The following is a 26,855-nucleotide window of genomic DNA, read 5'->3' as shown; positions in this document are numbered from 1 at the left end:
TGATAAAAAAAAAAAAAAAATGCCGGCTTGCGTCGCTTACGGGTGTACTAATCATTCTGATTGTAGTCTAAAGTGTAAACAAAACACATTTCATTCGCAATTGGACTTATTTAAGCGCTATTTTCTTATATATACTTGAAATTCTGATGCACTATAAAGTTTTACTGTATGGTTTTATTTCTGTGATTTGACTTTAGATTTCCTATCAGTCCAACGCGAAGAGCTCTCTGGGTGAACGCCTGTTACAGTGATTGAATTATAAGTACTTAACGCTTTACATATTCGTTAAAGCAAAGTTCCCTATCTAAGTCCAGGCTATTTATATCATTACATTAATCACTGTGCTGTCGTGTTACCCTGTAAATTGCTGTTATCTGCCACACTGAATGTCAATTGGTAGGTACAATTTTAAAACAAAGCAGATGTGTAAACTACAATGGACCTGAGAAGCTTAACTTCAGTTCTTTTCCTTCGTAATTTCACGAATCTTTCACTTTGTTGACATGACAGCTGGCTTGTTTATATCATCCCTGCATATATCTACGGGACACCAAAGGAAATAAGGTAAGTTTCTTGCACACTTGAATACTTAAAATTTGCATTTGACTTGAAGAAGCGACGAATACAAATAGGTGCCTCTAAACTATCGATCACTGATTTTGGAGTTTTGGCTTTATCAATTATCGACACAAACACAATGAAAGTGAATAGAAATGGATTGCAAAAGCACGCTTTTCATAGCACATACTTCTCTTCTCGGTTATTCGAAGTGTATAAACAAAAAGGAATTAAAGTACTGAGGCCAGAAGTGTCATATTTTCGTGTCATATTACTGTATCGAATACGCATTTAAGACCAGAAGCCCGCATCTCGTGGTCGTGCGGTAGCGTTCTCGCTTCCCACGCCCGGGTTCGATTCCCGGCGGGGTCAGGGATTTTCTCTGCCTCGTGATGGCTGTGTGCTGTCCTTAGGTTAGTTAGGTTTAAGTAGTTCTAAGTTCTAGGGGACTTATGACCACAGCAGTTGAGTCCCATAGTGCTCAGAGCCATTTGAACCATTTTTTTAAGACCAGAAAAACGTTTGAAGTTGCGTTCCTTAGACTGTGTTGTTTACTAAAACAGTGTAACATTTACTATATAAAAGAAATATCGTGTGCACACGACAGAAATAACGAACAAGAAGCAACTGTAAACACGCGTCTGCTAATGTTTTGGGGGATCCAAGATGGCGGGAGACCCCGCCCACAGGCTTCAAAACAACGTACAGCGTATGTCTTTAGCGCCATCTCCCCTTATTCTACCTCCATGAATCCGACGCTTCGGCAGCGGCCACCGGCTGCCCCGCGCACCGCCGTCGACGTCAGCAGTAGCGGCCACCGGCTGAGCTCCTTGCTATTGATAACAACCGCCTGCCTACGCTCGACTCTGGACTCCAGCAGACGAAGCAGCTACACCACCACACCAGAGGCCGACGGAAGAAGACGGAAAGCATGGGGTAAGACGCTGGCTCGAGCCATCAACGTCACACCCAGAATGGAACACACGGAGGAAGAACTTGTGCCTTTGTCCCGCAGTCAAAAGATAGCAGCCATAGACAAAATATTGAGCGAAATAGGAGCAGAGTTAAAAGCTAAGCATGTTTCGTCTGTTCTGTTAACCATCATTAGAGACAAAGTGTTTCCCTTAGCTTTCCAAATAACTAGCCTTGAAGCTAAACTGTCCTGCCTAAGCGATGAAAATCGACTAAGACTAGAACTACAGAGAGCCTCGAATCCAGTCAAAGACTTACAGATAGACCTATACCTCTAACGTCGATCAGTTGTAGAATTTTGGAACACGTATTATGTTCGAGTATAATGACTTTTCTGGAAACCAGAAATCTACTCTGTAGGAATCAGCATGGGTTTCGAAAAAGACGATCGTGTGAAACCCAGCTCGCGCTATTCGTCCACGAGACTCAGAGGGCCATAGACACGGGTTCCCAGGTAGATGCCGTGTTTCTTGACTTCCGCAAGGCTTTCGATACAGTTCCCCACAGTCGTTTAATGAAAAAAGTAAGAGCATATGGACTATCAGACCAATTTTGTGATTGGATTGAAGAGTTCCTAGATAACAGAACGCAGCCTGTCATTCTCAATGGAGAGAGGTCTTCCGAAGTAAGAGTGATTTCGGATGTGCCGCAGGAGAGTGTCGTAGGGCCGATGCTATTCACAATATAAATAAATTACGTTGTAGATGACATCGGAAGTTCCCTGCGGCTTTTTGCGGATGATGCTGTGGTACATCGAGAGGCCGTAACAATGGAAAATTGTACTGAAGTGCGTGAGGATCTGCAGCGAATTGACGCATGGTGCAGAGAATGGCAATTGAATCTCAATGTAGACAAGTGTAACGTGCTGCGAATTCATAGAAAGAAAGATCCCATATCATTTAGCTACAATATAGTAGGTCAGCAACTGGAAGCAGTTAATTCCATAAATTATCTGGGAGTACGCATAAGGAGTGATTTAAAATGGAATGATCATATAAAGCTGATCGTCGGTAAAGCAGATGCCACACTGAGATTCATTGGAAGAATCCTAAGGAAATGCAATCCAAAAACAAAGGAAATAGGTTACAGTACGCTTGTTCGCTCACTGCTTAAATACTGCTCAGCAGTGTGGGATCCGTACCAGATAGGGTTGATACAAGAGATAGAGAAGATCCAACGGAGAGCAGCGCGCTTCGTTTGGTGGTCGCGAAAGTGTTACGGAGACGATAGATAAACTCCAGTGGAAGACTCTACAGGAGAGACGCTCAGTAGCTTGGTACGGGCCTTTGTTGAAGTTTCGAGAACATACCTTCACCGAGGAGTCCTTCTTTCCACGAACAATACGAGACTGGAATAGAAGGGAGAACCGATAGAGGTACTCAAGGTACCCTCCGCCACGCACCGTCAGGTGGCTTGCGGAGTATGGATGTAGATGTAGATGTAGAATACAAACTTTGCGAGAGAAGGCTGAGAAATTAGCGGACGAAAATAGGGAACTGAGTGTAGCGAACCAAGACTTGCAACAAAAACCAGAGAACTAACTAATAAAGTCACACAACAAGCACGGACACTGACATATGCTGCCACCTTAAGAATAGAGTCCAAAACCAAAGAGGCTCGAAGAATAGAACAGGCTAAAACAAAACAGGCCACAACCCTATATATCAAGTCGACAGCAAATCAAGACGCCAAAGCTGTTCGACAGACAATCACCAAGAACATAAATCCTAGGGAAGAAAATATACATATAAAATCAATCAGAACCACCCAGACTGCAGTTACAGCAGAAACGGAAACACAGGAGGATTGTCGAAAAACAATAGAAAAGACTAAAGACCTGCACACCATTGTCTGTGAAGGACAGCGAAAATGCAAGCCACTCGTGTCGGTATATCACGTGCCAGATACACTTACCGACGAAGAGTTCCTAGAAAGCTTTTACGAGCAGAATCTAAGCGGTGACACCACGAAAGAAGACTTCGACAGAGAAGAAGGTTGAAAGCAGGGCCTAAGGGAAGGGGTTCCAGTCAGCAGATACTGGAGGTCAGCCCACACCTGTACAGAGTCCTTACACGAAGACAGAGATTCTACACAGACTTCGAATCACTTTCTGTGAAAGACTATACAGTAGTAAACCAGTGTTTTTAGTGTTGTGACCTAGGACATACAACTAAAACCTGCAGAAAGGCCGACGTCACGTGTGCCAAGTGCGGCAACCAAGGACACAAGCGCAGTGAGTGCACGTCCGCGGTTTGCGTCTGCGTCGACAGCAAATACAGAGGCCGTGTCTGCAATGAAACAAAACAGACCTATAAACAACTGCATGACCGGCTCCTGGATAGTATAGACTGTGGCAGCTAAAATCAGCACACACACAAGAAACACGAACGCCCAAACCCAATCACTCAAAACACATAAACAAAAATCACTGTCAACATTACAGAGAAGCTACCAAAGAGCAAGTTCCCGGAGAAGACAAATGAATCTTCTGCCGGAGAATTACGACGATAATGAACCTATCCCGCCCCCAACAAACTCAACGACGTTACAGAATAGCTGCATTTATACGATAGAATATATAGATGACATGACAATCGGTGGCTCCATCCATTACGAGGTGGCAAAGCAAATTAAAAGACAATTACACCACTGGATAAACTTCCAAATAACATTAACGCAGAGGATAGATGAGTTGGCAGATGAGTTTACATGTATTGTGCACAAGAAAATGTACAAATAAAACCGGCATACTCCTTCACAATTTCTCCCAACTGAAGTACATCACATCAGACATACACAGGACGAACACAAACCAGAATCATCATCACATGGAAAATCCTACGACACACGTAAATGTGAACAGTACATCAAACCAGTCAAATTTGTCTCGGGAGGCACTCTTCACCCCGGGAAAAAGGAACAAGGAACAGACAGGCACGTAGACCCTGATCAATACACACCGAAACTATCAGGCACCAATACAAAACTCAGAACTACCGCACCCAGACTTATAAAAGTAGACAAATTAGATGAGGATAAATCTGAGGGAGAGACATGTGACATTTGTAACGATGTCAACGTGCGTCTAGAAACAACCTCCATTCCAAACATCAATACAGACAACACAACACATACAGCCAGTCCCACACAAATCACCACCATCGCCGACACCACATCAGCAAGCACCATCAGCATCAGTGAAAAACGTGTGAAGGTAAAAAGCATTGAAGAAGGGTGTGACAAAACGAAATGTAACCGTGTGACATCCCAAAGAGGTCTTAAAATGTCTTATGGTAATTTAACTTACTTTTAAGTAGAATAGAGAAAAAAGAGATACTGCAGACAGCGCAGCGGATGCTACTTAGATTGTGCCATCCAAAGGGAGATTCTCTCTGTTTTCCAGTAACTGAGCAGACAGACAGAATCATCCTAAAGACAGAAAATATTCCTACACCAGCAGAGCTGCTGCTCGACCTCATGCTCCAGGTCTGCGCAGGTCAGAATCTTTCGACTTGGACAGAATATATATAGATCATTTAAGAGCACACGGACGAACATATTTCCATTACTCACAGACTGGCAGTAAATGTTTTGTACACGTAAAACACCCAGAACACATACTCAAAAAATGAATATCTTACAACATTATACAAAAAACAGTACGATAGTCAGCGCGGAAATCCCTGAAACAGCACAAGACTTGCAGGCAGACATCATGTGCTTACAAGAAGCTTACTATAGAAATGGGCAACTGATATGTCTACCAAAACATGCTCCCACAATGACTGTAAGGCTGCAATAGTAATTCTAAATAGAACTTATAACATAATTAAGTTAACACAGTTATGCAATCAACACTTGGTTACCATAGAGATCGCTAATGGGAACGTCACATGGGTTATTGCATCCATGTACGCCCAATACAGCTAGCAAATACAGCCGTTCGCAGACTACATCAGAGACCTAGTAATGGATGTCTGAGACAAAAAATTAGTGATAAATGCTGACATTAATTCCAGATCGACCCTCTGGAACTCAGACAGAACAGATGACAGAGGATGCATAATCACCGACCTAATACAAGAAACACAATTACATGTAATGAATACGGAAGAAGCTATACCAACGTATGCAGGGTTCGATGGTTCGACCAGTAATATCGACTTTACGCTAGCAAATAATACAGTAATGGCATACATAACAAACTGGACTGTACACGGCAACATAACCAGTAGTGATCACAATGTCATAACATACACACTGACTCACACTCAGAACACAATGACCAAATCACAACCAGACACTTGTTGCACAAAGCAGAATGGAACAAATTAACGGAAAGTATCCAACAATGCGATCTAGAAAACACCAACGGAAGTATCGATTATAGAGCACACAAGTTAACACAGGTAACACAACATGCACAAAACACTTCAATACCGATAGCAAAAAACACAAAATGCTCACCAGTACCATGGACCAACGAACTCACGAGACTCAAACAAGATGCAAGACGCAAAGGAAAATTATATCAAAGGGCGATAGCAGATAGGGACAGCCGAATAAGACTTGAAGCATATAGGCATGCACAAGACTTTATAGACAGATCCTATACAGCACGCGTAGACAACAATGGGAGCTAATTGTAACAACACAAACAGAGCAAAATATATGGGGGGCACCATACAAAATACTGACAGAGAAGATAAAAACCCCACTAGTTCTGGGAACGCTAAGGCAGGATGGCGACGGGATGGAGGAATACAGCGGAGTTTCTGCTGTATAAACTGTTCCCTGGCGACGTTAACGATACAGACATCATGCAACACTAAGAGAAAACCTACACACACCATGCAACACTGCAATTGTCACCTGCCCTTTTGCGCAAGAAGAGGTTGCGCTAACAATCTCAGAGCTCAAAAACAAGAAAGCACCTGGACCGGATGGTATCCACTCGGAAACACTGAAAAAACTAGTACCGCAGATCGCCCCATTCCTAACAACGTTACTAAACGATGTCTTACGGCTGGGCACGGTACCTACAATATTGAAAGCCTACAAAGCAGTCATTATTAAGAAATCAGCGGTCAGGAATCCTTCAGATCCAAATATTTACAGGCCAATCTTCCTAATAAACACCATAGTAAAGATTCAGGAGAAGCTATTATGTAAGCCTGCAACACACAGAGCTCTCAGGGGTATGAGCCAACACCAATTCGGCTTCAGAACTGGCAGATCATTAGATGATGCCATCAACAAGGCCCTGCACATAGTTAAAACTACAAAACAGAAATACGCCATGGCAATAATGATTGACATTGCCTGAGCATTTGATAATTTCTTGTGGCCCGCACTGTTTCAGAGGCTAAGACATCTTAAGGTACCGCAGTCACTGTACAACAGTTTTCTAGGCTACTGTGAAGACCGAGTAGTCGAATGGCAGATGGACAGCCGGAAAGTAATTAAAAGAATTACCAAAGGCTGTCCTCAAGGGTCGATCTGCGGCCCCATCTTCTGGGACACAACAATCGAACCCCTCCTACAACTTCTGGATGGTTAGAAGGAATTGTCGCCTACGCAGATGACCTATTAGTTGTAGTCACTGCAAACAACAGAAGAGAAAGCCAGTGGGATACTACAAACAATTACTCAGTGGTGTCACAACAAGAAACTCAGGATAGCCGAAAGCAAAACAACATACACTTTACTGAAAGGATCACTCCAAAAGAATCCTTCGGTTAAAATTGGTAACTCAAACATCAAACGAGCACGCGTTACGCGCTATCTTGGGGTATACACAGATGAAAAACTGAATTTCCACGAACACATAAGGCTAACAACAGACAAAGCAGAAAAAAATACTACACAAACTGGTGAGGCTAAATTCAAAACAGTACAGACTACCTCTACCAGTCATACGTACATACTACTGTGCGCTCTTCTAATCAGTACTCAGCTTCGCAGCTAGCACGTGGGCACATAGAGTCATAGACTGAACATGGTCACCAACAAAGCATCGGTCAGGCGAGGGCAGGGAAGTGCCCTACTTAAGCTATCTGGAGTCTTCGGTACCACCTCAGCGGATGCACTGTGTGTGGTGCTCGGAATATACCCCATAGACATCACGAACAAATACAGAGCTGCAAGGTACTGGCTGAAGGTGGGGAGACTAGATAAGGTACACATAATAACCGGTGTGCCGATAGAGACGATACGTCACTTTAAAAGCTGACTTTTGGATACATGGCAAGGTGAGTGGGATGTGAGTGATAAGGGACGTAGACTGCACGACTTCCTCCCTGACATAAGGGAGCGGTTGAGAATGATACATATCGATCCCAGCCGCCGTACGGTACATTTCTTAACCGGACACGGACCTTATCCCACGCACTTAAACCGCGTGGGTCTGAGGCAGACAGCTACATGCACATGCGGGGAAGAAGGTTCCCCAGAACACACTGTCTTTTTCTGTGGGTAATACCCTAACAATAGACATACACTACACTTAGATTACACAGATACAGACATAGATATGTTGTTGTTGTGGTCTTCAGTCATGAGACTGGTTTGATGCAGCTCTCCATGCTACTCTATCCTGTGCAAGCTTCTTCATCTCCCAGTACCTACTGCAGCCTACATCCTTCTGAATCTGCTTAGTGTATTCATCTCTTGGTCTCCCTCTACGATTTTTACCCTCCACGCTGCCCTCCAATACTAAATTGGTGATCCCTCGATGTCTCAGAACATGTCCTACCAAACGATCCCTTCTTCTAGTCAAATTGTGCCACAAGCTCCTCTTTTCCCCAATTCTATTCAATACCTCCTCATTAGTTATGTGATCTACCCATCTAATCTTCAGCATTCTTCTGAAGCACCACATTTCGAAAGCTACTATTCTCTTCTTGTCTAATCTATTTATCGTCCACGTTTCACTTCCATACATGGCTACACTCCATACAAATACTTTAAGAAATGACTTCCTGACACTTAAATCTATACTCGATGTTAACGAATTTTTCTTCTTCAGAAACGCTTTCCTTGCCATTGCCAGTCTACATTTTATATCCTCTCTACTCCGACCATCATCAGTTACTTTGCTCCCCAAATATCAAAACTCCTTTACTACTTTAAGTGTCTCATTTCCTAATCTAATTCCGTCAGCATCACCCGACTTAATTCGACTACATTCCATTATCCTTGTCTTGCTTTTGTTGATGTTCATCTTATATCCTCCTTTCAAGACACTGGCCATTCCGTTCAACTACTCTTCCAAGTCCTTTGCTGTCTCTGACAAAATTACAATGTCATCGACGAACCTTAAAGTTTTTATTTCTTCTCCGTGGATTTTAATACCTACTCTGAATTTTTCTTTTGTTTCCTTTACTGCTTGCTCAATATACAGATTGAATAACATCGGGGATAGGCTACAACCCTGTCTTACTCCCTTTCCAACCACTGCTTCCCTTTCATACCCCTCGACTCTTAAAACTGCCATCTGCTTTCTGTACAAATTGTAAATAGCCTTTCGCTCCCAGTATTTTACCCCTGCCACCTTCAGAATTTGAAAGAGAGTATTCCAGTCAACATTGTCAAAAGCTTTCTCTAAGTCTACAAATGCTAGAAACGTAGGTTTGCCTTTCCTTAATCTTTCTTCTAAGATAAGTCGTAAGGTCAGTATTGCCTCACGTGTTCCAGTATTTCTACGGAATCCAAACTGATCTTCCCCGAGGTCGGTTTCTACTAGTTTTTCCATTCGTCTGTAAAGAATTCGTGTTAGTACTTTGCAGCTGTGGCTTATTAAACTGATTGTTCGGTAATTTTCACATCTGTCAACACCTGTTTTCTTTGGGATTGGAATTATTATATTCTTCTTGAAGTCTGAGGGTATTTCGCCTGTCTCATACATCTTGCTCACCAGATGGTAGAGTTTTGTCAGGACTGGCTCTCCCAAGGCTGTCAGTAGTTCTAATGGAATGTTGTCTACTCCCGGGGCCTTGTTTCGGCTCAGGTCTTTCAGTGCTCTGTCAAACTCTTCACGCAGTATCATATCTCCCATTTCATCTTCATCTACATCCTCTTGCATTTCCATAATATTGTCCTCAAGTACATCGCCCTTGTATAGACCCTCTATATACTCCTTCCACCTTTCTACTTTCCCTTCTTTGCTTAGAACTGGGTTTCCATTAAAGCTCTTGATATTCATGCAAGTGGTTCTCCTTTCTCCAAAGGTCTCTTTAATTTTCGTGTACGCAGTATCTATCTTACCCCTAGTGAGATAAGCCTCTACATCCTTACATTTGTCCTCTAGCCATCCCTGCGTAGCCATTTTGCACTTCATGTCGATATCATTTTTGAGACGTTTGTATTCCTTTTTGCCTGCTTCATTTACTGCATTTTTATATTTTCTCCTTTCATCAGTTAAATTCAATATTTCTTCTGTTACCCAGGGGTTTCTACTAGTCCTCGTCTTTGTATCTATTTGATCCTCTGCTACCTTCACTATTTCATCCCTCAAAGTTACCCATTCTTCTTTTACTGTATATCTTTCCCCCATTCCAGTCAATTGTTCCCTTATGCTCTCCCTGAAACTCTGTACAACCTCTGGTTCTTTCGGTTTATCCAGGTCCCATCTCCTTAAATTCCCACCTTTTTGCAGTTTCTTCAGTTTTAATCTACAGTTCATAACCAATAGATTGTGGTCAGAGTCCACATCTGCCCCTGGAAATGTCTTACAATTTCAAACCTGATTCCTAAATCCCTGTCTTACCATTATATAATCTGTCTGATACCTTTTAGTATCTCCAGGGTTCTTCCATGTATACAACCTTCTTTCATGATTCTTAAACAAGTGTTAGCTATGATTAAGTTATGCTCTGTGCAAAATTCTACCAGACGGCTTCCTCTTTCTTTTCTTACCCCCAATCCATATTCACCTACTACGTTTCCTTCTCTCCCTTTTCCTACGCTTGAATTCCAGTCACCCATGACTACTAAATTTTCGTCTCCCTTCACTACCTGAATTATTTCTTTTATCTCATCATACATTTCATCAATTTCTTCGTCATCTGCAGAGCTAGTTGGCATATAAACTTGTACTACTGTAGTAGGCGTGGGCTTCGTATCTATCTTGGCCACAATAATGCGTTCACTAGGCTGTTTGTAGTAGCTTACCCGTACTCCTATTTTTTTATTCATTATCAAACCTACTCCTGTATTACCCCTATTTGATTTTGTATTTATAACCCTGTATTCACCTGAACAAAAGTCTTGTTCCTCCTGCCACCGAACTTCACTAATTACCACTATAACTAACTTTAACCTATCCATTTCCCTTTTTAAATTTTCTAACCTACCTGCTCGATTAAGGGATCTGACATTTCACGCTCCGATCCGTAGAACGCCAGTTTTCTGTCTCCTGATAACAACGTCCTCCTGAGTAGTCCCCGCCCAGAGACCCGAATGGGGGACTATTTTACCTCCGGAATATTTTACCCAAGAGGACGCCATCATCATTTAATCATACAGTAAAGCTGCATGTCCTCGGGAAAAATTACGGCTGTAGTTTCCCCTTGCTTTCAGCCGTGACATAGATATATACACAGCAATAACCAGCGACTGGCAATAAGAGACGAAGAACAGTGGGCACAATTAAACGCACTGACAAACAGTATTTCAAAAACAACACATGAAGAGTGCATGCGGACGCGTCATAACAGACACGCCTATGTGCAACGTGACAAGAATCTCCAGACGGTGGGACGGCGATACCCACAGTGACAGCGAAAATAGTGACAATGAGGACGAACAGGAAGAGGAAGCTGAGATGTGACAGTAAATAATCATAAGGTGCTGGCGATCTAGCCAAGAAATCACCAAATGCTGTACATGGATGGGCACCTAAAGTAGTTAATACATAGGAGTAGTAATAAATAGGATATTCCTCTACTAATGACCATTTGTGTGTGTGTGTGTGTGTGTGTGTGTGTGTGTGTGTGTGTGTGTGCGCGTGTGCGTGCGTACGCGTGTGTTTCTGTATGTGTGCGACTGGCGGTCAACGGTTCGAAGACACCATTCCGAGGTATTCACCGTCAGTCGCATTCGGTGATGGTACTAACAAATCCCTCCTCTATCCTATCATCTTTTTATATTCTTCCTAAAAAACAAGAAATTTTATATATATTTCAACCTTAAATTGTTAGTTTGAAAAGTATCATTCTTTGTAAATGTAGTAGACAAAACAAAAGAAAAGAAAACTGTAAAAAGATGAAAATCGAAAATTGTAAGACGTACGTCCTGTTTTAAACATCAGGTAACAGGTCTATAATTTGGCAATAAATAAATGAGTGTGTGTGTTGTTCTTAGCATAAGTTAGTTTAAGTTAGTATAATGTAGTAAGTCTAGGGACCGATGACCTCAGCAGTTTGGTCCCTTAGGATTCACACACATTTGAGTATTATTTTTAGATAACATATTGAATCTTTCTTTAGACTTTGGAGGAGGTCTCTGTATGTCTCCGATCTCGAGAGAATGGATCCTATGTAGCGCGTTCACTCCCGATCTCACGCCCGCGAGGATGATATATTCACAAAATCCCTCCTATCTCCTAAACCGCTCGACACATCGAAAGGAGATTTTGCCGAATAATGGCACACAAGGAGGAGAGTATTTTGGCAGTACGTAAACACACTGAACTTTCTGATCTACGGCGATATATCAGAAGTTGTAGTTCCTGGTTTTTTTTTTTTTTTTTTTTTTTTTTTTTTTACTCCAGTGACTGTAATTTTTTAATAGTTGTCGACAGCTAGTGAAACAATAGTTTCCTAGTATGAAAATAAACATGAAATTTCTTCTCTTACATCACCGCAAATCGACACAACGTTTTTCGTAAGCTTTGGAGCTCTCTGGCCGCCATTTTTTTGTTGAATTGGACACACTTTCAGAGTTCTGTCACAGCAGCTATTGCAAAAATGAGTTTGGTCAAATTGTACTGTGTTTTGGCAAAAGATGCACAATTAAACCTGTTAACAAGAGAAATGTGGCCGTTACTCATAAATGATGATGCTTCTTCGAATGAGAAAAAGTTAACAATTCACCCAAAAATAAATCGCCAATTCTGTCGGAATTTTGGTGGAATCCTCATAACCCATCGTATTTTTAACACTGGACGACTGGAATAGAAACTTACTGAAGGATTTTATTCCTTTTCTTCATCTGAGCAGTATCAAAGTAATGACGAGAGTACCCTTCAGGTGGAATGACACACACATTCCAGCCGCTGGTTACTCACCTGCGGCTTGCCAAACTAGCGATGTGTGGTTCGTGAATAAAATAGTTGTTACTGAGAAAAGTAAAATATCGATACGTCGCACAACACAATGGTAAGTGTTTCGTCAGCAGCTGAGAATACTGCGCGCGACAGGAACGCGGAAACTAGCCAAGTATACTTTTTGAGAGGAAGAGTCAAATGGCTCTGCGTACTATGGGACTTAACATCTGAGGTCATCAGTCCCCTAGAGGAAGAGTCACGTCGTTCGAAAAACATTGTCATAAGAGTAGATCTGCCTTTGTCAGCAATACATTTCAACAAATTAAATATATCAAATCACCGCAGTCTGTCAGGATACTCATACCTCCGGAATAATACCTACTGGTGCAGGCGTGTGTCGCGTCGCAATTAGCGCGGCTCCATTTGAACCTGTGAAGTTACAAAACTGCGCGCTGCGCTGCGCTGCATCGCGCCACACGCGTCTCAGTTTGCGCCTATCCAAGTGGTAGGTACATTTGAGCTAAATTGCAAACTTCTGCGTCGCGGTAGGAGGCACTTTCGGCGTTTCGAAAACGTGATCCTTTAACTGTGTTGTGCACTGTATATAATCAGTGTGAAATCAGAGCTAAAAATTGCAGTAATCTGGGTATGGTGCACTATATAGGCCTGTATGAAATACTTTTCTGTACTCAGATATTGTAGAATAGTTGTGTTTATTAGCACTTACGTGCTGTACTGTGACAAAAGTTTTTGCCTTACGAAAGTGGTTTACTTGTCGCCTCCACCTTTTGACTGAAGCGATTCATGTAAAATATTGTTTCAGGGTTGTTCGAGCGATCGTTGTTTGTTGTAAAGAAGTGTCGACAGTTACGCAGCAAAGCAGAGAGTGTGATTCCAAAGATCTTTCACCAGTATCGCGATCTGGCCGCTACATGAAGCTGCGACAGCCATCACTTGCAATGATTTTATTATTGTAAAACTGTAAAATCGTTACATGTTTGTCTCGAAGTATGGCTCTTGCTATGATTCACATAGGGTAAGTCCAGGAGAGCTGGGTGAGAAGTCCCTGTGGCATTTCACATATGCGCCGCTGGAGAGCAGCACCTGCTACTTACGAGGAAGCTCTTTTGTAAACAAATACGATGCAATGTCAAATTGTTCTAAATAATCGAGTGCGAAGACAACTTACTAGCATGTATCTAACAATAAAAATTCATGGCAATGTGTAAGTGATATTACTCTGTATCTCACCTACAACAAATTATCACACCTCAAACACAATGAGTGAAACCTAAATGATAATCCACTATAGTTGTATAGGACTAGCTTACCTCCGCGCTTCGGGATTGTCACATCGTTAATTATCCACGATTGTCCGTCATACACAACTAATAATGCTTTTTCTTTTCTTTTAGTTCTTTACCATGAGAACACCTATCTCTGATTCATAAATTGAAGAAGATACATAGTTTAAAAATATGTTATTTGAGTAAATAGTAAATATGCCTCTATCCTATTACAACCACTATCAGGTAATATAGACATTAACATCAGGGTGTGGTACTGACTGAACTAAATCAGAACAAAGTGTAGTGATTTCACTCAGTAGACAGAGCAGACGGGCATGTTACTGTGTGTGTTTTCCAGTTCTTCTTGTCTTCTGCAAAGCTTAACCTAGAAATGTATTCGAGACATTTTCCTTGAGAAAGAGATTGCCTTTTTGTTTCTTAATTTGTTTAGTCATATCTACTGTTGCCCCAGTTTTGCCGCAGTTACTGGAGTGAGTATGTACCTTACAGACTAGTACAAATGACTGACTATAGAATTAATTTTTTGTATCCTTTAATGGAACAATATCAAAAATCGATGTAGAGAAACTATTTCACTTTCATAGTACAGACATGTGTTACACTGCATGCTTCATGACAGCATCTCTGTCAGCTGCTGATTGTTATGCTGCCTCGAAAGGCCCAGGGCGGTGTTCCCCCATTCATCCACGGCCTTCTTGTCGGCCCCTGCCTCAAGCAGGGCGGCTACTGCCTCTGCATGGCCAAACATTGCTGCTTCGTGTCTCCTGCTCATCCCTGGCATTGAGGTCGGCTGAGAACATTGCCAGCAAGCGCACCATATCTGCATGACCTTTACCACCAGCCTGGTGCAAAGGTGTTCTCAGCTGCCAGTCTCTGGCGTCCACCTCTGATCCACCCTGCAATAAGCACCGCGCCGCCTCCACGTGTCCCCTGGCTGCTGCCCAGTGCAAGACAGTCCACCGTTCCTCATCCGTCACCCCCACATTCGCGCCCACGGACAGCAGCGCCTGCAACTGCTCCACTGTCCCCTCCTGTGCCGCCTGGATCAGCCTCCTGCCTTTCTCTTCTTCTGAAAGTCTCCTGCACAAAACACGAAACTTCTCACACTTCGCTGTAAACACACAAACTGGACAAAGGAAACTATCCCAGACGTGAGACTGTGAACAGTTCATACAACACATCTGTCCAGTGACAAATGATTAATTACACTGATGTGACAAAAATCATGGGGCACCTCCTAACATCGTGTCGGACTTCCTCTTGGCCAGTGTAGTGCAGCAGCACGACGTGACGTCGGCTCAACAAGACGCTGGAGAACCCCTGCAGAAATTCTGAGCCACGCTGCCTCTGTCGCTGTCCTTAATTACGAAAGTGTTCCCAGTACAGGATTTTGTGCACGAATTGTCCTCTCGTCTATGTCTCATAAATATTATATCGAAATCAAGTTGGGCGATCTGAGTAGCCAGATTATTCACTCAAGCTGTCTATAATGTTCTTCAAACCAATCGTGAATAGTTGTGGCTCAGTAACATGGTGTATTATCATCCATAAATCTCCATCGTTGTTTGGGAACATGAAGTCCATGAGTGGCTGCAAACTGTCTATAAGTAGCCAAACATAACCATTACGTTTCAGTGATTGGTTCAGATGGATCAGTGAACCAAGTCCATTCCGTGTAAACACACCATTATGGAGCCACCACCAGCTTACACATTGCCTTGTTTACAACCTGGAACCATGGCTTCATGGGGTCTGCGCCGCAGTCGAATCCTAGCATCAGCCTCACAAACTGAAATCGGGGCTCATCCTACTTAGCCACGGTTTTTCAGTCCTCTATGGTCCAAACGATTTGATCCTGAGCCCAGGAGAGGCGCAGCAGATGATGTTGTGCTCTTAGCAAAGGCATTCACATCAGTTGTCAGTTGCCGTATCCAATTAACGCCAACTTCCGCCGCAATGTCCAAACGGATATGTTTGTTGTATGTCCCACAGTGATTTCTGTGGTTATTCGACGCAGTACTGCTTGTTTATTACCACTGACAACGCTGTGCAAATGCTGCTGCTCTTGGTCGTTAAGTGAAGGCTGTCAGCCATTAAGTTGTTCATGGTGATGGTAGGTAATGCCTGAAATTTGGTATTCTCAGAACATTCTTAATTCTGTGGATCTTGGAATATTGAATTGCCTAATGATTCCCAAAATGGAATGTCCCATGTTTCTATCTCCAACTACCATTCCACTTTCGATGTCTGTTAATTTCCATTATGCAGCCTTGGAAACTTTTTCCCATGAATCATCTGAGTACAAATGTCAGCTCTGACAATGCACTGCCACTTTATGCCCTGTGTATGCGATACTTCCGCCATCTGTATATATGCATATCACAATCCCATGACTTTTGTCGCCTCAGTGTATATTCCAAAAGAAGTTAGATTTAGATGTATTTTTCATTTCAATTGTTCCATAGTCAGTAGATCCCCAGGACTGTAGAACATGTCAGAAAAATAACAAATCATAATAAATATTTATAAAGAAGAAACAAATATGCTAACGTGTCTTCGCCAGATCTCAAGAGAAATGGTTCTCATGGATATGAAATAAATAAAAAATAATGTTAAACATATTTTTATTTAAAATAAAACATCGGAATTATCAATACATTTATGTACATATGATAATTCTTAGGCAATTGTAGCTGTACATCATCAAATAGGGAAGCTATTTTACAACACTTGTTTTAATAGTCACATCACTGCACTGAATTTGTACACAACACATGTTTCCACTAAGAAATTCATCAATGGATGGAAGAAGATGGCCACCAATAAATACTTCAGGCTTGTCTTAAACTGAAAGTTATTGGTATTTGTGGTGGGTGGAAAGTTATTGCAAATGTGTGTTCCTGAATAATCTGTATCTAACTGGACCAAAGTAAGTGATTTTCAATCTTTGTAAAGATTACTCTTATTTCTGGTATTGATTCCATGTATGAGCTTGTTGGTTTCAAAAAGACATATATTTTTAATGACTAATTTCGTAAGGAAAAAAATATATTGGGAAGCTGCAATTGGTATCTCTCGTCCCCTTAACGGCCCTTTGCAGGATTCTATCGATATCACATCACAAAGGACCCAGAAAACATTAGTTTGGCTTGATAGGTTACCCATAAAGGCATATGACGTTATGGAATCATAGTAAGCACAGTATGCCAGGTTTTTTTGTTTTCGTAACGTCTATTTCTGACAACAGTTTAATTCCAAAAAGGGATTTGTTTAGGTGCATCAACAGTTTTGTGGTATGCTCCCCCCCCCCCCCCCCCCCCCCCCGCCCAGTTGAATTTATTATCAAGCTTAACCGCACTACTTTAACACTATTAACTTCTATCTGCTTGTCATCATACAAGTATTTAGCCATATACTGGTTGGAACCTTTTTACAAGTTTTAAACTGCAGGTAGTGCGTTTTTTTTCAAAGTTTAGTGACAGAAAGTTGTGTAGGAACCATTGAATAATATACATGAAAATTTCATTGACCATTCTTTCTAAAACTGCAGTTGACATGCTGTTTACTACAATGTTCTTATCGTCTGTTAACAAAACAAACTCACCATCTGGTAGTGTTGCAGACGAAAGGCCACTGATATACACGCGACAAAAAGCAAGGGCCCTAAGATGGAACATTGGACACCACATGTAATTTGTTCTCAGCTGCATGAATACTCGTCTCTTAACACATGTCTCTTTTCTAATGAAACCATTTGTTTCCTGTCAGTGATACAGAATTTTAATCTTTTACAGAATTTCCTGTTGCACCATTACATTCCAGTTCACTTAACAGCATATTGTGATTTACATAGTCAAATACCTTTGGCAGATCCCAAAAAATACCAATAGCCTGTAACACATGTAATGAATTAAGAATATTCTCACTGCATGTTTAGGCAGGCTTCTTTATATCTCAACCTGTAGAAATCCGAACTGCGACTTTGTCAATATATTATTTGCTGTCAGATGGTTAATAACCTGATTGTGTATTACCATTTCTAAAATTATCGAGAATGATGGAAAAAGTGGAAATGGACAGAAATTATAAAGGGTTTCTTTATCTGCTCCTGTTGAACAAAGACTTGACTTCAACACATTTCCCAGTGATAAATTTGTTGATCTCCATTGAAACAGATGCTGCATGTGGCCAATACTAATCCTCTGTGTGCAGTAATCCCTCTTGAAACTTGCAAAAACAACACACAATTCCCCAACACAGGGACAAAAAATTTCAGTTCACTTTTTGGCAAAGGCCTTGACACAGCCTCGCAAAGCAGAGAAAGTCATTTTTTCACACAAAATAACATTGACACGTCTACCTAGGGACATATAAATACACACTGAAACCCATAATAGGGCGACTCGTCAAAATGTCCAGACTTAAACAACAGAAGTATAAAATATGGTGTCCCATTTATCTTGATAACCGTAAATAACTTTTTTCCAGATTCAAATTACAAAATGTTTCAAGCAAATGATCTTTAGCCGTCAGGGGGACATAAATCAGCATGATTGCCTTCGTTGTAGCTTTGTTTTTTATAAAGATATGAACAGCGGTATGAGTTTTTTAAATGGCACCCTGTATTTTTTATTCGGTACTTCATTTCCTCTCCTAAAGGCCTATTCAAAAATGTATCACAGTGTACTATTCAGTGAAACACAACGTTATTAATAACATAACACAACACTGGCGTTGACGCTCCCAGCGCTTAGTGCTCGGGGTAATGAAACACATCAACGTGCTGACGCTGACAGAGGACAAATGTAAACATAAGTAGAACGCGCACCCGTCATTCCGTCAACCATCGTCAGTTGAGGAGTTTTGTGAGTAACACGTACACCAACGAAGGTAGAAATGCTACTCATCTATCGGGAATGTAAGTTACACATTTAGTACAGTTGTTTAGCCCTTTTTAAGTACTGTTGTGTAGAGTAGGCATACAGTAAAGGCTGTCCTTCCTACAAACCGCAACGACATAACGTTTCTTTTATTGTTGTTGTTGTTGAAGGCAGGCAAAATGCTACGCAGGCAGCGGAACTGTACAGAGAGCGATACTCTGACAAGAACCCACCTTCCCGACGGATGTTTTCTCGTCTTGTTGCGACGCTTCAGAAAACGGCAAGTTTCAACCCACGACAATGCAATCGTCGTAGCACTCGCACAGAGAAGCTGCCGAAGTTACTGTTCTCGTTTCCGTTGCTATGAATCCACATGTTTGCATACGACAGATTGAATAAGAGATTGGCATTCCTGAAATCAGTATACATCGTATTCTTGCACGTCACCGGTTCCATCCTTGCCATGTACACCTACATCAAGAATTGCATGGGAATGATTTCCAGAATCGTTTATAGTTCTGTCAGTGGGCACAGCAGCAAATCCTCGCCAACCCGAATTTCTTCTCCAATGTGCTTTTTACCAATGAATGTTCCTTCTCAAACAAAGGACAGGTAAATACAAGTAACATGCATCATTAGTCCAGCGGCAACCCACGATGGCTTAGACAGGTGGAATATCAGCGTAAATGGGGAGTTCACGCCTGGTGTAGGATGCTTATTTCATCACTGGTAGTCTAAACGGCACAGCGTGTGCTAACTTCCTCAGACGAATTCTTCCTCCTCTTCTGGATGAAGTGCCACTAAGAACGATAATGTTTATGTGGTATGGTTCAAATGTCTCTCAGCACTATGGGACTTAACTTCTAAGGTCATCAGTCCCCTAGAACTTAGAATTACTTAAACCTAACTGACCTAAGGACATCACACAATCCATGCCCGAGGCAGGATTCGAACCTGCGACCGTAGCGGTCGCGCGGTTCCAGGCTGTAGCGCCTAGAACCGCTCGGCCACCCCGGCCAGCTTTATGTGGTGCCAACATGATGGATGTCCAGCGCATAATGCCTTGCGTGCACGTCGTGTTCTGCACCGGAGGTATCCTGCCAGATGGATTGGTCGAGGAGGAACAGTTACTTGGCCTGCTAGATCTCCTGATGCAGATCCTCTGGACGTTTTTCTTTGGGGATGCATTAAAGACGTTGTCTATCGCGATATTCCAACAACCCCAGAGGACATGCAGGAATATATTGTGCTTGCTTGTAATTCTCTTCAGCAGGCAACACTGGAAGCAGTAAATAATTCTTTCATTCAACGAGTGCACCAGTGTATCGGCGTCCAGGTTCTTCATTTTGAGCACTTTTGAATGTTCTACTCCTGGGTAATGGTACAGGAGAGTCAAAGTCAATTTTGTGTTATGTTTTTACTTGGTTTTTCATTTGATTTCTGACAACTCCAGCAACTGGACGAGTTTATGATCCAGGGCTCAAAGTCAATGTTGTGTTACGTAATAACGTTGTGATTCTGTGAATGGTACACTGTGATACATTTTTAAATAGGTCTTTAGGAGAGGAAATGAATTACCGAATTAAAAATATAGGGTGCCATATAAAAACGTCATACCGCTGTTCATAACTTTATAAAAAAACAAAGCTACAATGAAGGCAATCATGCTGATTGATGTCCCCCTGACGGCTAAAGAACATTTGCGTTAAACATTTTGTAATTTGCATCTGGACAAAGAGTTACTTAGGGTGGTCAAGATAAATGGAACACCCTTAAGTGTATACAGGGCGTTACAAAAAGATACGGCAAACTTTCAGGAGACATTCCTCACACACAAAGAAAGAAAATATGTTATGTGGACATGTGTCCGGAAACGCTTACTTTCCATGTTAGAGCTCATTTTATTACTTCTCTTCAAATCACATTAATCATGGACTGAAAACACACGGCAACAGAACGTACCAGCGTGTCTTCAAACACTTTGTTACAGGAAATGTTCAAAATGGCCTGCGTTAGCGAGGATACATGCATCCACTCTCCGTTGCATGGAATCCCTGATGCGCTGATGCTGCCCTGGAGAATGGCGTATTGTATCACAGCCGTCCACAGTACGAGCACGAAGAGTCTCTACATTTGGTACCGGGGTTGCGTAGACAAGAGCTTTCAAATGCCCCCATAAATGAAAGTCAAGAGGGTTGAGGTCAGGAGAGTGTGGAGGCCATCCAATTGGTCCGCCTCTACCAATCCATCGGTCGCCGAATCTGTTGTTGAGGAGCGTACGAACACTTAGACTGAAATGTGCAGGAGCTCCATCGTGCATAAACCACATGTTGTGTCGTACTTGTAAAGGCACATGTTCTAGCAGCACAGGTAGAGTATCCCGTATGAAATCATGATAACGTGCTCCATTGATCGTAGGTGGAAGAACATGGGGACCAATCAAGACATCACCAACAATGCCTGCCCAAACGTTCACAGAAAATCTGTGTTGATGATGTGATTGAACAATTGCGTGCGGATTCTCGTCAGCCAACAAATGTTGATTGTGAAAATTTACAATTTGACCACGTTGGAATGAAGCCTCATCCGTAAAGAGAACATTTGCACTGAAATGAGGATTGACACATTGTTGGATGAACCATTCGCAGAAGTGTACCCGTGGAGGCCAATCAGCTGCTGATAGTGGTGAATCGAGGAAGTACAGTACATACTGACGAAGCTAAAATGAGCTCTAACATGGAAATTAAGCGTTTCTGGACACATGTTCACATAACATCTTTTCTTTATTTGTGTGTGAGGAATGTTTCCTGAAAGTTTGGCCGTACCTTTTTATACTTCTTCCACCCGTCACACGCCTGCTCACAAGCGTAAAACCAGTTCTCCAGATTGTCGTTAGAAATATTCCAGTAAGCAAACATTGGCTTCTTGAACACACAGTGTACCTCATGCTGCTGATGTATGTACTGAGGAAAACACAGTGTCATTTGCATCTGACAACCTCACTACACTCACTCTAGAAGAGAACACCTGTAGTCCTTTACTGCTGTGTTGGCACAGTGAAACATCCCCTTAGAACAATTATACATGACTGTGCTTAAACTGACACACAATATTTTGTTAGCGCAACGCAATCTGACTTTCAAAGTTCCCTACAAAGGAATGGCCCTGACTAACATTAAACTATACCTTTCACAAATCACTTACCTCACAAAAATCTTCGCTGCTCAAGCTACTGCAATACAGCGAGCGCCACTACTGCCAGCTAAATAAAAGATTCAAACTATGGAAGGCACTAACTACTGATAGGGATAGTTAGCAAATGAAAGATATTAATAGAGAACAAACAATGTACTTACCTTAGTATCATCAAAGGTCATAATATATATAGCAGTTCATGACAAATTACAAAACTCCGCCATCTCTCTCCCCACATCCACCACTGCTGGCGGCTCACCTCCAACTGCGCAACGCTACGTGCTGTTCACATCCAGCTGCCTCTGCCCAACACTACAATGGCGAGTATTACAACAATGCAAAGCAGACACAGACTGCCCACAGCACAGCCAGTGATTTTCATACAGAGGTGGCGTTACCAATAAAAAAACCTAAACAGCCTACTTACATAGCCCCCATGCTCCCCACAAAAATTTTTACAAATTTTTTTGGGCACTGGCCAATACATATTTGTTAAAATTTTTTCACAATTACTATAACAAAGAAATCAAATGCACACACTTATTGATACAATGTTGGTCAAAAGCTAAAATTTTGTCACAGTCCATAAAGACAGTCCTGATCATTCATCATAATAGTAATTACAGTTTTTTTCGCAAAGTCTCATTAGTAAAAGAAATTGCACACAGAAGTAGTGGATTTCCATGCAGTCTTGAAGAAGTAGTGTTGTCCTTCCAACGGAAAGACAGTGCTGACTCTTGACATGCATACAGGTAATGGGCCACAACAGAGCAAACCCACAGCAGAGTCAGTCGAAATTTTGAAGAGTATTGGTAGGTAGGTCATCACAGAGCAGACCCACTGGAGTCCTGGTAGAGATTGTGGTATTGGTGGGCCACCAGAGGCGCAGACCCACTGCAGTCCTTGTAGAAATAATGGTATTGGTGGGTCATCAAAGATGCAGACCCACTGTAGTCCTTGAAGAGATAATGGTATTGGTGGGCCACCAGAGGTGCAGACCCACTGTAGTCCTTGTAGAGATGGCCAGCAGCCATCTGTTGCGATTGTGCAGGTGCACATTCACCATCGAAGAGTCTTGCGGAGAATATAGCAAGTCCATAAACCACCACTTGTGCACTCACAAAGTTTTTGAAATTGTCCTTAGAACAAACAATGCTGTTATCCAGTCCCTTGCTGAATTATTAATACACGTGCCAACACTAACAGTCCCTACTTCTCACATATTGTCCATATACTATGACCAACAGAAACGTGTGCAGTGAAATGTAACTTACAAGTTAATAATAAGATGAACTGGTGTCAATTACAATTTTATAACATAAGAATACAATTACAAATGTACAAAATACATCATTAAAGAACATAACAATACAGATAACATTTGTAGTAAAACAGGCATTACAAAAGAATAGAAATAGACATATACGTCAGTGTTACAGGAATTATGACATGAGTACATACATAAAAGATCAGAATAACTTTCGAAACATCAACTTCACACATGAGAATTAACACAAAACAGAATAAATAATGTCTAAACATCTTTACAAAGTAAATAACACATTATTAATGCCAATTGTATTTGAGGATAACAGTATTCCTCATCATAGTGAATGTAACTTAGTATTAGAAGAGAAAAAAGTTCTATGAAACAGTACACAGAGACAGGAAGAAAACAAATACACAAGGGTACACAAACATATAGTGGGATAACACAAAAGGGAAAGGACAGGGTTTGTTTTACTGCAGTATTTTGCATGGAGATCTCCCTTTGTTCATCATTATTCCCAAAAAGTCCTATCTAAGCCTGCTTTCTGTATTCTGTTCATATTTCTTTCAAAATAATTATTTCTGATTGTACAATACTCATTTGGGCCCAAATCTTTTTCATATAACTTCGCAATGCATTCTTTACATATTCTCCATAGTCAGTTTCTTATATAGTCTACCCCCTCTTAAGCTAACTTAAATCTACTGAGCTCAGATGTTAAACTAAGGGACGAGGCAATGCAGCAGCACATAAAACAATTAATATAAACAGCAATGAAAAAAATGGAAAATCGCAAAGCAAGCTACAGTAAATCTAAATTACCAAGCAATTCAACATTACAACTAATATGAGGCAATGCGCAGCAAACAAAAAAATAAATCTGGCTTAGCAGAGTAACACAAATTAAAGTTCAGTAGCACTATGCCTGGCAAACAGCAGCTTATATCTAAACATGACATAGCTCAAGCAAGAAAGATAGTACACTAAAGATAACAATGCAGATAAGGGAAATGTATAATCACATCTTAATGTCTAAGTAATTAAAGTGGTGCACCACAACAACTTATTGTAAAAGAAATATTACCATGTACTTGAAAAGAATATTATGTATGCAGTTACTGTTACTAGTCCCTTCTTATTGTTCTTTCCTTTCCAAGTGCTCCTTTTTTGAAGAATGTGGATCACAAAATTATTATTTAATAGATCTGTTGACAGAAAGTGTTCACATTAGCAAATGCATTTAATTTTATTTTATGAAACCAATGCTGCAACACAGCTGGGAAACAGATGTCAAATGAAATAAGCAATTACGCAAACCAAAGCATAAAAACATCATTCAATAGCTATGTGGCATTTAGTAAGTCAGTAGCTCTCAACTCTCGTAGAAAGACACTTGTCATTATCAGGTTTGCAGATGTAAGAATCTTTCTCGTCATTTCATTAGGCATTCCAGTAAATATCATAAATTACGAGCTCCACAGTATGCTTTCAACAAGGAAATGTCAATAGCGAGGATAATGGCCTCCCCTTTTTTTTTCTACCTGTGCCGCTGAAAGGCTAATGGCTTTTTTTCAGGCGGCTGTCGCCCAGGTGGGTGCCCACGTCGCATTACGTGCAGGTGGTCACTTAACTTTCTGACGGAATTATTTACGACAGCAGTTTTCGCTATAGTGACAGTCTCATATAAAAATATTTCACAGGTCAAGAATTAGCGTTGCAAATCTGTAGAAAGAAAATCCTATAAATATAAGTGTCCAAATAAAATATTCGTCAGCATTGTGATACAGTCACGCATTTACGCACATTTCATAACTCTTAAAGTACGATTCTTGGTTTCCAACATACTTCTTATTCCTCATATACGGTAGCATCATCTTATTGATCATAAACATATCTCAACAGCATAGTACACTTCGTCATCGTAATAATAACATCATAACACCTCAGTCAAATCTCAAAAACGTCGTAGCTTTCTGCAATAATTTCAAACCATAAAAAAAATTCTCTGCTCATTTCAATAGTGTCATCTACCTCAAACGTACTTTAAAATCATGCTCCCTTACCAAATACATCATTCAAAGCTCTCATAGTATCACAATGATTCCGAAAAAATATGAACAGTTTACAAAGTACAGACAAAATACAGTTTCATAAGTGTGAAGTTACCCAACTGTGGATTGCGTAAACATGTGTCACTGATGTAGTAAAAAAATGTTTATCTCTCAGTTAAATGATCAGATAGCTGTGTAATTTGTGTGTTAGAGAAATATGGTACCGATGTGTAAAGTTGTATAAGCAAATACCATATTAGCTAGGGTTCCTTGTGGTTGCCACACACATGGTACACAAAGTAAGCGTGTACCCCCCTGAGGATTAATGTAATTATACCCTCAAGTGTTACAGATTACAGCAATGGAATGAAATGTATCACGGAAAACTTTCTTTGTAATTCAAAAATCTTTAAAAATAAATGTTTTAAGTACAAAATTAATCACTCAAATACGTGTACTGTAGCGCTAAATGTGCGTCTTGTTGCAACATAATCTGTGTGGAAGTGTTGTAGTTATCGTCCTCCGAAAGCTAAGTTCTGCAGAAGTCAATGTATTTACCTCATAATACACAAAAGTGAAATGCTTTGCGTATAAATGTCTTAGTTATTACGCTTACTGCCGTGATGAGGAAAGTACTGTGCTGTAACGTATTATCGCGCTACGGAAAAGGCAGTCTCATTGTAGCTATACCACAAAAGTTACTACTAAAACATGTTTTACTTTCCAGAATAAAACAGAAAACTGTGCAGATATAAAACAGAAACACTGCAAAAGCAACATTATAAATTGTCACTCATTAGTAGCGTCGTGATAAAATCGTGTAGTTGTCACATAAACTAACTACTGTGTCATCTGGTATCTCACAGAAAGTACTTTAAATCCAGAATGTATTTTCAAGTAAACCAAAATGTTGCATTAAAATCTCATTAGCAGTACCAGTATGTGTCCTAAGTATGTAAGCCTGATAGTCGTTACGTAATCGTGCAACTAACAAGCAAGAATGTACAAATACAACACTGTGTCGTCTGTTCACAATAACAATGCATTCGTAATTTCTGTTTAAATAAGTTCTCTTGGTTCTTGACTGGATATTTAACTTCAAACATTGTTGCATGTTAACAGTTTCTTAAGTCTGACAAAGCATACTAGAAATGTGAAGTGAAAAGTTTTATGGCAAAGACAAAGTTAAAAAGCAGATTATCTTTCGATAAACGGTTTTACATGTGAAATGTGGTGTAAACCTTTACTCTTCATAGTACTCAGAGTTTGAACTTGAATGCAATTGTCAGGCGATATACGTCGGTAAAGAATACTGGAATTTTTCTCAAGGTTAGCGTCTATGTTATTTTTCTC

General features: G+C 41.0%; 1 protein-coding gene across 1 annotated transcript; it reads right to left on the bottom strand.

The window, feature by feature from the left end:
- Positions 1 to 14,816: 14,816 nt before the first annotated feature.
- Positions 14,817 to 21,933, bottom strand: LOC124594648 (ankyrin repeat domain-containing protein 1-like). The gene is made up of 2 exons (XM_047133015.1): positions 21,929 to 21,933; positions 14,817 to 15,186 (listed from the first exon to the last, which is right to left on the bottom strand). Exons 1-2 carry the CDS (start codon positions 21,931 to 21,933, stop codon positions 14,817 to 14,819), a joined length of 375 nt encoding a protein of 124 aa, XP_046988971.1.
- Between the last annotated feature and the right edge of the window lie 4,922 nt (positions 21,934 to 26,855).

The sequence above is a fragment of the Schistocerca americana genome, chromosome 2 (genome assembly GCF_021461395.2).
Source record: "Schistocerca americana isolate TAMUIC-IGC-003095 chromosome 2, iqSchAmer2.1, whole genome shotgun sequence".
Classification (NCBI taxonomy): Eukaryota; Metazoa; Arthropoda; class Insecta; order Orthoptera; family Acrididae; genus Schistocerca; species Schistocerca americana.
This window is presented reverse-complemented; position numbering and strand designations above follow the sequence as displayed.